We start from the raw sequence: 14542 nt of genomic DNA, 5'->3' as shown, positions 1-14542 counted from the left end.
AAAAATGATGTGGGTGGATGTCATTGTCAATTTTGAGTTTCAAGGTCATTTTCAACGTCATAAAGGTCACCAAGGTCAAAAATGGTGTTTTCGCAGGTTTATTTGTCTAAGTAGTTTATAATTGCAGCAGAAGCATGATAATTGTCACAAAAAAAAGTTTTGAGGCATTCTTCAAATCCAAATAAGTGAACATTTAAAAATCCAAGATGGCGGCCAATTTTTCAAAGATAGCGGCAATTTTTCCCCCAAATGTCAGTTAATTTTGTACTTTTTGACATAACTTTGCATATAATCATCGATTTGAGTGACCTTGGTGTCTATTTGTATATTTTCAAGCATGCTTAAGCCATTTATGCTATTCCATGCAGCCAACCACACAATCGGCATCGATACTGTGCGCAGAATCGACACGTCCATAGCACAGAACATTATTGACAGATTTGTTGAGAATGGCAATGTCTATGTCCCAGACACCCTGGTCAGAGAACGGATGATCCACTGCTCTTGTGACAACATAGACGTTCTGGAAGCAACCCTGAATGGAAAGAACACCTTCCATTGCACACAGATGATGGTCTGGCAAAGGGGTCCAACTGCACAACAACCTTATGTAGCGGGAAAGCGCATACTGCGACCCAGAACGATCAAGCCAGATGCTTTACAGGCATTCCAACAATTAGACCCAGCTGTTCTGCCATCAGGTCAGAGACCACTACCCTGCTTTGGTGGTGACAAGAAGATTGAGGAAAAAAGTGGTTTACCAACAGTGGTGACACAAGACAGAAGGTACGTGGCAAAGATATGGCCTGGGTTGTTTCACGTATACATGATGAGGATAAGTCAGTTCCTTCCTGGGGAGCAATGAACGAAGCCACCAGTGTCATTGACCCACCTGTAACAACCGCAGGGATGCTGCCAATTCTCCAGGCACCAGCAGATGACAATGATACACTCACAACAGTAATAAACCGCTTTATGGCCATTTCACACCACATAGGCCAGAAGCACACAATCATTACTGCTGACCAACCACTGTACAGCAGGGGCAAGGAATTGGTGTGGGCAAATCCCAAGTTTGAGAATGTCATATTTCTCATGGGAGGACTCCACATCTGCTTCAACTTCCTCAAAAGCATTGGCCAACACATGGACAGTGCAGGACTGGATGACCTATGGACTGAGGCAGGTGTATATGCAGCCAACACCACCGAGACCATGCTGGATGGCAAGGCCTACTACCGTGCTGTCAGAGGACATCAACTTACATACGAAGCTCTTTGGCACCTCAAGTGACCAATGTTCAAGTCATGGCTGGCTGAACATGGCCATGAACATGATGTGGCAGTTGAAGAGTTCGCAAAAAGTGTAGGTCAGGTGTTCAAGAAGCACAAAAATGCTGACCATAGAGGAAACCTCTGCACTGCAATCGACCAGCTGTCAGATGCACTTTGTAATGAAGAGGTACAGTCCCTCATGGAGAAGTTTAACCAGGTGCACTCTGACAATCCAAACTTCATGTTGTGGTCAACGTATATGAGCATGGTTGAGATCCTACTGGACTTCATCAGAGCTGAGAGGGATGGCAACTGGATTCTACACCTAGAAGCATTCACTGCGATGCTGCCCTGGCTCACAATATATGACCACACAAATTATGCACGGTGGGGGCCAGTCTAAATTAGCGACATGAAACTCCTCGAGAAGACAGCACACGAGGTCAATGCAGAGTTTCTTGAAGGAAACTTTGTAGTGAAGTGGACCAAAAGGCGATTCAACCAAGTCCCTGTTGATCAGGCAACTGAATGGATCAACAGGGCATGCAAGATGCATAATGGCATCATCGGCATCACAAGAAATGACCAAGCCAGAGACAAGTTTTGTGTCACATGGTCAGAACGATCACACATTTCACAAGAAACCAGGTCACTCTTCAACCTAGAAGATGACGATGAGGATATCTCCCGTTCTGATAGTCTTCCATCTCAAACAAGGCGTGATGCTGATGATGTGAAGAAGCTTGTACTTAACTCCAAGGATTTGATGTGTTCAGGTTAAACACAAAATCAGCAGAAGACGATGGGGACACCTACTCAGAGACTATGGACATACCTCTCGTGTCCCTGGCCACCAAAGACACTGCACCAAGTGAGGTGGTCAGTGATCTCTTAACTGCAGAAGAGAGAGGAATGCAGGCAGTCATCACCAATGTGAAGGAACGACTAGCAGAGGGAACCACAGGATTTTATGATGCACTAAAGAAGCATCACTCAAAGACTTTCGTTGACCTGTACATAGCTAAGGTGTGTACTACAGAATATAGCGAAAACAATCAAAATTGACAGGAAGCTACTGCAGCGTCTGCTCAATGTTGTCATCGCAGGTCGAACAGTAGAAATGGTGAACGTGCTTAAGCATGAGCTGTCTCCATTCCCACAATCATTAGCAAAGCCCGGAGGAGAGATGAACACAACATCAAAGGCAGACTTGATCAGCATCTTGATGGCTGGAATTCACACTCCCTGTGATGTTCCGGATGCTGACATGAAGACCTGTGTGCTGATTGATGGGCATGCACTGATCCAGTCCCTTGGGAAGCCCCATGGATGCCAGACATTTGGCGACCTAGCTGGTGTGTTCATGCAAATTGCAACACGTCACTTTGGAGAACACATAACCAGAGTTGATGTTGTGTTTGATCGCTATATAGGAGAGGACTCAATCAAGGCAGTGGCACGATCAAAGCGAATGGGCAAACAGAAGCCAATTCGCAAGCTTATTGAAGGGACCACAAGTCCCACTCCCACAGGTATGGAGCACCTTCATTGCCGTGGATGAAAACAAGGCTGATCTTGCCCGGTTCTTATCGGATTTCATCATGGTAAAAGGCAAAGACCTACCAGAGCGATATGAGATGGTGACGGGAGGCGGATTCATCAATGATACAGATGCAAAGTCAACAAGAAGAGACCAAACCAAGCTTTCGGGAAACCACGAAGAAGCAGATACGAGGTTAATCCTGCATGCGTGTGAAGCAGCTGACAGAGGATATAAACGAGTACTGGTCATCTGTAGAGACACAGATGTTCTGCTGCTTCTGGTGCACTTCATGCCTGTAGTTGAAGTGTGGATGATCGCTGGGACAGCCAAGAAATGGAAATGTTACCCAGTACATGAGGTATCTCAGCGACTTACACAGCCTGTAAGGGACAACCTACTCAGCTTCCATGCACTGACAGGCTGTGACACCACTTCAGCCTTCAGTGGTCATGGGAAGAAGTCCTGCTGGAAAACATTCCTGAAGCACCCACTTCTTGTCAGCGGAGTTGGTCGTGATGGAGAGCTCGCACCAGTTGAAGAGTTTGTGTGTCACCTGTATGGTACACCGGAACAGCCAACCACCAATCAGGCCAGACTGCAGTTATTTGGTAAGACAAAGAAGGGTCTGGAGCAGGGGTGGGGAAAAGCCCTTTTTTCCCGGTCTGGGACCGATTCTCGATCTCTGAGACCGAAATTATTTTTTAAAAACGCGCGTTTGCCGGTCCCACTTTTGTCATTCTTGTCGGTCCGAAGCACCTGTCCATTTCTATTACTGGAACAAATTCCTATCGGTCAAGTGGACCGGCCAGCCCAGACATCGGTATCTCGTGCATGATTTAAAATAATAAATAAATAGTGGTCAATAGTGGTCTGGTGTTTCAGACGTTTGTGATTTTAAAGTCTGCCTAAGTATATCGCCAGTCACTGAAGTCGGACCTACAGTAGTGTCAATCGACTGCCACTAGGCTAGACATTTGTCAAAGTCGCTGAGTCGGTCAAGAGATTACACAGACATTAACGATAGCACCATTCTTGGTTTAGAGAGCCATCAATGTATTACACTCCAATTAAAACAAAGGACCCAGAATTTGCAACTGGTTACAATCAACATCTGTCAACACCTGTGTACAGAGCTCTGTCGGGTCGAGTGTCCTAGTCCGAAGCAAGAGGCTTTTGTGCAATACAAACTGCTTAAAATAGCATAAAATAAAATGAAATAATCTATAAATGTATTTATTGTTGACTGTTCAATGTAGTGTATCCAATAATTATAAAGGATTTTAAAATTAACAAAAGGTTTCCACCTTTTTTTTTAACAAGTGGGAGTAAGCAGAACAGCTACATGTACTGTTATCTCAAGAGCCAGTAGAGGTCAAATTTCATCCAATCAGTGATGACGTTATTACTCTCTTTGTCTAAACATGTGCTAGCTCAGGCTGTCAAACGCTTCAACGGTGCCATCTTTTATTAATTTTCAAGATACAGTACTGAATACTCGTACTTTTTATACATATATGGGAATTAAAATTCATAACTTTTATTCCTTTTTTATATTATTTATTCTATTATGTAAAATATATACAATTTGTGGGGTTTTTCACTGATCATATGTGATTAATTTTTTTTTTTTTTTTTTTTCATGTTAATTGTTTTGCGTTCATGATTCAAGATAAAACTATACAAATATCACTATGATTTTTAAAAAAACTATTTGGCAAATATCTTCTTTTTTTTTTTTTTTTTAAATCTTCTAAGTTATGTTCAAAAGTGCAAAAATGGCTGCCATCTTAGAAAGTGTGGCCGCCATCTTGGATTTTCAAATGTTTACTTATATGGATTTGAAGAATGACTAAAAACTATTTTTGTGTGCCAATTATCATGCTTCTGTTGCAATTATAAACTACTTAGACAATTAAACTTGTGAAAACGCCATTTTTGACCTTGGTGACCTTTATGATCTTGAAAATGACCTTAAAACTTAAAACTGACAATGACATCCACCCACATCATTTTTGTCAGCCTATGAATGATTGATTTCACATGGATGTCTGCTATTAACAAAATGCCGTTAAAAAAAAAAATTGAGGCTTTGGCTGGTTCACTATAAAGACAAAGTGGGGAAATGATATTGGATTAAGCAACTTATTATTTGGTGACTTTGTTTAAGTGTATCTGTAAGCAGTTTTTTTTTTTCTCTTTCTTACATAAGCCATGATGGTTGTTGCAGTAGTATCTATAACATGTTTAAATAACATTGAGATATCTTCTGATTATGGAATCTAGTGAAAATTTATTGACTGACAAAAAGATTTAGCCTTAATATTAAATTAGTCATGGACTTGCCTTCAAAGTCAAGCATACTGCCATTTTTTTATCAGTCTGGGAGAAACTATATACTTACAATAATAAGCAAATTTCCTTACTTTTGTTGTCAAACATAAATTATGTCAAACACTAATAATGTTCAATATTTTGTTGTCAAACAATAATAATGTTCAATATCGGGCAACCATTTTATCACATCTAGCTAGTCATCTTACGGCTTACAGATTATTATTATTTACATACATTCGGAAATATTGTATTTAATTATTTGATTTCTTTTTAAAGTGCCTAACAGAAAGGTTAAATCTACATGTTGCACTTATCTAAGTAGCACCAAGAAAGGGAATACTTCTCTCAGCCACATTCATGCAAATGAAATAAACATAATGAATATAGAAATTCAAACTACTATTTAGTACCAGTAGATTGCCTAATCTAATGTCAGTTAATTTAATTAAATATGAATGGATTTCAAATACATCTGGCCTATGAATGAAGTTGAATAATTCAGCAAGATTTGTTTGAACCCAATCAATCACAATAACTCTCGTCTTGCTTGGAAGAGCAGAAAATAACACATCCAATACATTTATTTCTCAAAATCATTTGTAGTAATTCAACTTGCGGAATAGTGTAATCTCAGACCAAAGTATGTAATCTTCAATGTTAAAGTTTGTTTTGTTTAATGACACCACTAGAGCATATTGATTTATTAATCATCATCAGCTATTGGATGTCAAATCTTAAATGTAAACAAGAAATAATTGCCGAAATCGGAATCACACACCAGCAATGACATCATGACAAAATCATAAAAAGTCAACATTGCTTTGTGAAGTACAAGTGTTATTAAGCAAGAAAAATAATGTGCAATATTCCTAACCAAAATGTGTAAACCTTTGATCCGATGTGAATGGGAGTTATATGAATACTTGATTTAGAAAAAAAAAGAATGAGAAAAAAAAGAGAGAGAGAAAAAAAGAGAGTAATATTTGTGACCGAAACATTCTCAAAAGTATACTATGCATTCAAGTACCATATACCACCATAATGTTGAGAATAAATTCATGAGTTATGCCAGCAGTATGAGGGTAAACAGCTGGGTCTAACAAGTGCAATCCAGGGCTCGAAATAAATAAAATGTGGCCTGCTGTTATATTTTAGAATAGCAGCCAAAACAAATATGTCCTACTAAGAAAAAATAAAGCCTGCTGGAAATAAAACAGCACGGGGTGAAGGGAGGGTTTCTAATAGCGTGTGAAAAAGTAGGGACCTCCGATATGTATTTCAGAGGAAAACAGAATTAAATAACAGAATCACAAGCTAAACAGATATCGTACATAAATTTTTTGGAGGTTTTAGCATGTGAATTTCTCTTTCACCTGCTAGGTCTTAAAAATTGGCTGATTTTCAAGCCCAGCAATCATGCCCGTAACATCAAACGTCCAGGCACAGGATCAACAGTACAAAGCTGATGATATTCCAAATTGATCACTCTCACAAAAGCTGTCTGGACCTAATACTAACGATCAGCTTTGGTGGTGTAGTGGCTATGCAGGCCCATAGGAATGACTCTGGGAGTGGGGTGGGGGGGGGGGGGGGGGGGGGGGGGGGGGGGGGCGGGACTGATGGATTGTGTATATACTCTATATCAGATTTTGGTTACAATGGCAAACATTAATGTGTGTAAAAAAAAAAAAAAGGCTCACAAGTGGGGGGGGGGGGGGGGGGGCACATCATGCCCCCCCCCCCCCCCGGTTCCTACTGGCCTGCTATGGCATCAGACTAAAGACTGGTTGGGACTTGGTTCGCATCCTGGTACTGGCTCCCACCCAGAACAGTTTAACAACTCATTGAGTAGATGTGTAAGGCCACTACACTCTTTCTCAATAACTGCTAATAACTAAACACTAACACACTGTCCTGCACAGACAGTCCAGACAGCAAAGGTGTGTGCCCAGAATAACATGCTTGAACCGTAACTAGGTCTAAGTTTGAAAATATGTTTAAATAAATGAATGCTAACTAAAAATATAACTATCACCAGACGGATTCAACTAAAAAGTATCTACAGCTAATCAACCTGTTATGCACTACTACAAAGGAACAACTTACAGCAATTATTTGGTTGAAAATTAAAAAACAACAACTGCTCATTATAATTTGAACAACAGTAACAAATATAATATTATATATAATGCTCAACATGCAGTTACTAAACCATAAAATACGGTACAAGTTAAATTGATCAGCAGATGACATATAAACTGGTTTCAAACTGTCATCTGTCTTAACACAAGGGTCTCAAATTAATTTTTATGTTCCAGTTAATCCAATCCAAATCTCCAAAAACAATATGTGTATCCAGCACATATTGAACCCAAAATTAATCCATGTTACACAGAGCAGCTGTTTGTACAAACACATACAACTCAGAAAGAAAACAAACTAAGTAAAGCAGTACATACTACATATATTATCAATCCAAATCAGGAAAGCACACAAGTTTAACAAAAATCTAAAAATTATAATTCAAACGAAAGCTGATGTCATGCTGGGGGTTGAATAAGAGGGTCAAAACTAGAAATCAATACGCCGTACCATACACTGTGTTGTGTGCAGCGCGACGGGCCGCACAAACAGTTTTGGTGGAGTTATAACATGGGCCAACAACCCTGAGTGAGTCTTCATTGGAATAACACACTGGAAAAATGGGTAATAAGTGCATTTATTACATACCTATTCAATCTTACTATAGTGATCAAGATATTTTCAAGCTGTGTGATCAATTTATCTTGTATCGCACATATGTGCAATCTGGACTGGAACTTTTAAATTGGGAATTTCCTTTTAATTTTTACTGGAATTAACCGCCTTTTTGTTATCGATGTCATATATGTTTTACAAATTATGTCACCTCGTATTTGAAACATTACACAAGGCTGCTGCAGAGTATGATTCTTAACGTTAAGTAAATCCATGAAAGAAGTATTGATCATAGGTTTGAGAAAGTGTTGTTATGACATTAAATTAAAAACCGTTTTTGTAAAACATAAAAGAAGGTCTATAATAAATATGGAACTTCACATACATTGTTTTTGCTTCCTATTTATTGCACTCGTTTATTTTAAACTTGTGTAATAAATAGGAAGCGAAAACAAAGTATGCGAAGTTCTGTATATTGTACACATTCTAGTAAATATACCATGTCATAGCTTCAAAACATTCACATAAACATTAGTTACCAAACTGAAGAAACAGATAATAGTATCATTCTAGTAGGTGGTTGTAACAATAGATGGAACATCAGTCAGATAAATCAGTAACATTCATAAAGCTGATAATAAACTAATGAATGCATGAAAATACAGAAATTATTGTATAATATAGAAAAATGGCATGCCAAAAAATAACAAATGTGTATTACTACTTTGCATTCTTTCTTTTTTATTTTTATTTTTCCAACAGTTATTAACCTATTTGTCAAATGCAGTTTAGACATTTTTTATGTGATACAAAAGCATGTCTAACAAATGTGGCCATATTCCTGTGCAAAGCCAGAAAAGTCAACATGGAATAAATGAAGTGTAGGCATATGCATAATTTGTCATCAAATATTTCAACATTTTAGCAGTGTTTTTTACTCAAGTAACATATACTGAAAACAGAAACTTCTTTTAAATTCAGTTTGAACAAAATATTGCTATCATAAATCAATGTCATCTTTTTTTTAATAATTATTATTTGTTTTTGTTTATAAATTAATTATTCTATGTATGCTTTATAATTTACTAACAGGTTTGTTAAAATATTTCTGACAATTTTTATTTTTTTTAAATAGTCATACATAAGCCTACATATATTAAGAACTAGAAGAAAAAACTACACATCTGTAAAGTAAGAACAGATTTAAATAAAACATTTCTCACCTGAACTCTGAGTTGACTGCATTCATCACCGCGACAAAGTCCCTTCATCTCATAGTACTGGCTCACCTCATCCAGCTTACCGGTGAAGTCGCTGTTATCTGTGTACAATATTCCAGTCAACTTAGTACATTTAATATCAACACAACTTTAGCTGAAAACTGTCTTAAACACAAGAAAACAATTTTATATCCATATAAAATCCAGATTTTAAAACATCAATTCTACTATTTTATTTTACATACATTTTGAAATTTAAAACAAAACCATCAACCCCCAAAAACTCATCCTTTTCTGACATCTTTAAAGTTGTTTAGCTTTCAAAGTTCAGATATTTTCTTTGATATCTGCCTATCAGATGTTTATTTTAATAGGAAAAGAGATGCAATTCACAAACAAAAACACTTTGCAGTCTTAAAAAGTCGGGGGTTATTGTGAGTATTTCATTAATGGACAAGGACAGACATTTTTTTAATTTTGCAAGAAATTGTAAAATATGTAGAAATCTGAGAATGTTAATTTTTGTGTGTGTATGTACACATGTATGTATGTATGTATGTATGTATGTATGTATGTATGTATATGTGTGTGTGTGTGTGTGTGTACGTGTACGTGTACGTGTACGTGTACGTGTACGTGTACGTGTACGTGTACGTGTACGTGTATGTGTGTATATATGTATATATATATATTTATATATATATTTGTGTTCTGTTGCTCTTCCAAGCTTCATTTTCCATATAATTCTACCAGAATCGATTTGGATCCACAAGACTGGAAAAACCTCAGATCCTTTTCTTTTTTTGTGAAAACTTAGATGTAAGACAAGACATGAGATGTTAGACTAGATGCTTGTGTTTGGGGGTTTCTGAAGACTGGTATTACATGAATCTAACTGGATTCACATGATCTTGGATCCCAGTCAAAGTATTAGAACAAACCCACTAGAAGAAGCTGGTACAATTAAGATAGAATGAAGATAAAATGTGTGCATGCTTACAGAGAACATCGTCACCATCCCCAGCACACTGCGTTGTAGGACCTTTCTGAACGCACTGGGCCACTGAAACAACAAGAAGCAGATCACACGTTATCATGGAGTGGATACTGTCAACACCAACACAAACAATAAACATTACCATGCCAAACATATTAAGTGTGGACTTGTTTTCAAAACAAAAACAAGATTAAATCATATTTCTAGTACAATGCATTTGGAATAGATTAACATCATTGCAGCAACAACAAAAACAAGCATCAAATGGGATTGGCTGTGTATCAAATATCAAGTTGGTCTTTCCAAATGTTAGCCTTTAAGTACAAGAGGTCATGACTGTTACTTAACATCTATGACACAGCAGGCGACACACATCAACATCTATATTACATGCATAATGGTCATTACTAGTTATGACTAGCTACTTGCATTGCATAGTGTGTATACATGTGTAGACCAAAATATTCAATAGTTAGGTAACTGCATTCTGTGCAGGGTTTTTGCCATAAAGTACTAAGGGTAAAATTACTACCATAAAATGTTGGCAATTAATGGATAAATAGTATATAGCCGATGTGACATTGTTTTGTTTTTATTACATACCATATTGTGTACAGGTATCTGTAGAAATATTTAATATTTTTCAAAATGTTAGCAAAGGAGGACTACTGGTTATATTAACACATGTATGTCAATTTACTACTCTAAACTCAAATTCATGAAGGTTCAATCATGTTGTTAAAATAAAACAGAAATTTCAACTAGTTACAAAACACAATATTTACAACAATACGAATAACTACCAGACATGAAATATAGTCAATAAATAAATGTAATTTTCCATGTAAGAAACCATGACATCAAACCGTATTTTCATACAGATACCAGACTCCACTCTTCAATGCATTACCTTCCTTTACTTTTAGTGCCACCATGATAAATGTAGTATCTAGCATGTGCATAATGATGCATACTACAGATAAATGCACACTGAATTAAAACTCTTTACATGCTACCTGCAGCAAAGGATGCCCAATGTTACGTCTTGCTGAGTGACTGCCGAAAGATCATTTCAGTTAAAATTTTATAAGTGTTTCCACTATCATACTAATAATTAAAATCATTGAAATCCTGGCAGTAGCAAAAGTTAGCTGACATCTCTGTTGTTTGAATTTATAGCAGCAAGCAAAGAATTAAGCATAAAAGCTTCATCATTCAAATAAACAGCATGACTCACTACTCAACATATTTCTTTTGAATTGGGCAACATTTTGTTCTCAAGACTTTGATTAGTTAAGAGTTCTAATCAATTTGGAAATTTATTGGCAACTACTAAAGAAAGAAATCTTTTATTTAACGACGCATTCAACACATTTTATTTACGGTTATATGCGTCAGACATGGTTAAGGACTACACAGATACTGAGAGAAACCCACTGTCGCCACTTCATGAGCTACTCTTTTTCGATTAGCAGCAAGGGATCTTTTATATGCACTATCCCATAGACAGGATAGCACATACCACAGCCTTTGATGTACCAGTTGTGGTGCACTGGCTGGAGCGAGAAACAGCCCAATGGGCCCACTGACCGGGATCGATCCCAAACCGACTGCGCATCAAGCAAGTGCTTTACCACTGGGCTAAGTCTCGCCTCTGGCAACTACTATTTAATGTTTTAGAACTGCATAGTTATATTTGAAAAAAATGTGTAGTATCTTGTAAAAGAAAATGAGAAAATATTCCATGGGAATGCATTAAACTAGGCAGTACTGATGGTCATCCATAACATGCATTATCGTCTAGAGGTTAGTTATACTATAGCATGCTAATGCATTATTAAAGGCTATTCTAAGTTTTGCGGTTAATACTCAAACACCTTTGTAGTATTATATTTGTATTCCTGCACTATCTCCTGCTTTTCACTGCATTAAAATGTGGCTGGTACAGCACCAGGTTTTACTGGCATTCAGGGTTTCTGCCAGAGGGTAAAATGGGTATGGCGCCATACCTAGATTTTTTGGCAGATTTGTTTTTTAAAGTTAACCTTTTGACAAAATTAATTACTCTTATCATTAATGTATTATTTTCTTAACCCTAACCCTAAACTTAACCCATTTTCTTTCTGGGGGGAGGCCTCTCACTGTGACTGTGGTTGCATTCACTTCCATAGTGCCATATCCAAAAATTTCTTTCTGGCAGAAACACTGGTATTAGTTAATATTATAAATATGGCAGCATTTTTAACACTCTTGTTTTAGTAGTTATATATATATAGCCTGCAAAAAGCTTGAAGATTAACTCATCATTAAATTTGTGCAATTATTTTCCATCTTAAACACTTGAGGACACTGTAAAGTCAGCAGCTACAGCAGCTATCATGGAACAGTGGCTGGAAAGAAAACTAAATGAGTCTACCGAGAGAGGGATTGATCCTGTGACCTATCAAACCTCGAGTACAGCTCATCAATATCCTACCAAGTTTTAAAGGGACTATCCTGAGTTGGTAGCTATTTAAAAAGTTTTTTTATCAAATAAAATATTTTTACATTATTAAAATTGCAATTTACAAACATTTTTGCATCTAGAATAAGAATATCAATTTTTGTCTAAAATAATTTTGTATGTACAAAATTTGAAATAGTTCTGCCAAAGGTCATTCCAAGTGTATTTATCCATATAATGTATTATATTAAAAACATATTGAGGTAAGATATTGTTTTTAACCCCACCCACCCAGTAAAAAGCAGGATTTTTTTTTATTTTGTTGGGGGAACAAATGGAAGTCTTGCTAGGACTAAAAGATCAGGATAATTTCTTCAGTGACTATGACAGAACATAATGACACCATCATTGGGTTTCATTTTAACTATCCACCAAATTGCTTTTTACTATTCATCAAATTGCTGCTTTTTTTTTTATATAATCCACCAAATTGCTTCTCTCTTTTTTATAATCCACCAAATTGCTTTTTACTATCCACCAAATTGCTTTTTATAATCCACCAAATTGCTTTTTATAATCCACCACCATAACAATAACATTACTAAAAGATTAGCAATATTTATTGTGTATGACGCCAAAATGATGAAGCCACAATATTCTGTCACAGACATTAGTTAATGGCAGATAATACAGTAATGCTAGCCAGTTCATACCTTATTTCGTCACTTTGTATCAGTCATTCATACCACAGTTAATGACCACTGTTAAAACTCATTTCATACCAGAATCAGTTAAAACTTGAATATAGTCATGTTGTACTGTTAAATAAAGGTGACCATTGGATGCAATATTTGAATATCACAACTACTTGTCGAAATAATAGGACCTTAAAAACCTGTGAGAGATGAACACTATTTGGATATTTTTAAACAGATTTTTGGGTCTACATAATTTAAAATATCCCAGAAATGTTTCAGGAAAACAAAATATTATCCCACCTGCATCTATGCTTTATTAGCATTCTTGTCTGTTTAGTTTTGTTATTACTTGAATGAATAATGAAACATTTATATATGTACATATTTAAATATCAATTTTGTTTCATTTTGCATAGTGTTCTATTCACTCTAATAATCGAGTCATCCATATATGCATCTCGATGGAATTACAATGGAATGAAATGACTATAGCACAATATGACATTTTACAATGGTATGAATGATTATGATATGAAATGACTATAATTCCATTACACAGTACCGGTATGTAACATGTTATTTATGCATTAGCTATCACCACAGAAACCAATTAACTAAACACAGCCAACCACCACCAAAAGTCAAAGAGTACCCGATGGATTTTTGTCAACTTTTTTCCATCTTATCTTTTTGTCTTTTACCAGTTTACACTGAATTCGAACCTTATCTGAAATGATATCGTAGTTTCACAGAATGCGGAAATTATGCTAAATGTTAATTGTTAAAAGTTGTAGCAACATTTTGAATATATTGTTTAAGTATATAAGAAATACACAGAATCAGGATTTCTAGTGCTTTCATTCAGTAAGTGTTAATATTCCATGTATAATGTATTTCACATTAGTTTGAGAATTAAAATTCTATTATTTATATGAGATAGCAATTATAGTCATATTAACTTTTTAACTTCCAATAGGAAAGTTTTGCCCTATTTCAAATAATAGAAAGTTATTTAAAGAGAAATATAAAAATAACATCACAACATAAAAATAAAGTGATAGGTAATCCAGTCCCATGTAGTGTTTTCCCTAGCTTGTTTTAGTATGGTGCAGCACCATGCTTCAATAGTCTAGCACCATCTTGTCTCAATCAGCGCCATGCTACCCTGAGATTAAACAAGCCTTTTTCAGTAATTAATTCTAAAATTGCCTTTATAAAACACCCAAAAAGGTATTATTAATTAATAAAATATGCCTTTTATATCTTTTGCCATTCATTTATTAAAGCAAGCACATAAATTACATTAATGTTTATTTTAATTATTATTTTTTGTATT

General features: G+C 36.2%; 1 protein-coding gene across 3 annotated transcripts in view; it reads right to left on the bottom strand.

The window, feature by feature from the left end:
* Positions 1-14542, bottom strand: part of LOC121381141 (tetratricopeptide repeat protein 17-like) — an 83934-nt gene that overhangs the window by 30197 nt on the left and 39195 nt on the right. Inside the window, exons 18-21 of one of the 3 annotated variants that reach the window (XM_041510290.1) lie at positions 13859-13933; positions 10069-10131; positions 9072-9169; positions 7744-7845 (exon numbers count right to left, since the gene is read on the bottom strand). In XM_041510290.1, coding sequence (XP_041366224.1) covers positions 7744-7845; positions 9072-9169; positions 10069-10131; positions 13859-13933 — 338 coding nt within the window. The remainder of the gene's footprint in view (positions 1-7743; positions 7846-9071; positions 9170-10068; positions 10132-13858; positions 13934-14542) is intronic. The other 2 variants (XM_041510291.1, XM_041510292.1) reach the window with 2 other exon arrangements.

The sequence above is a fragment of the Gigantopelta aegis genome, chromosome 9, assembly GCF_016097555.1.
Source record: "Gigantopelta aegis isolate Gae_Host chromosome 9, Gae_host_genome, whole genome shotgun sequence".
Taxonomy (NCBI): Eukaryota; Metazoa; Mollusca; class Gastropoda; order Neomphalida; family Peltospiridae; genus Gigantopelta; species Gigantopelta aegis.
This window is presented reverse-complemented; position numbering and strand designations above follow the sequence as displayed.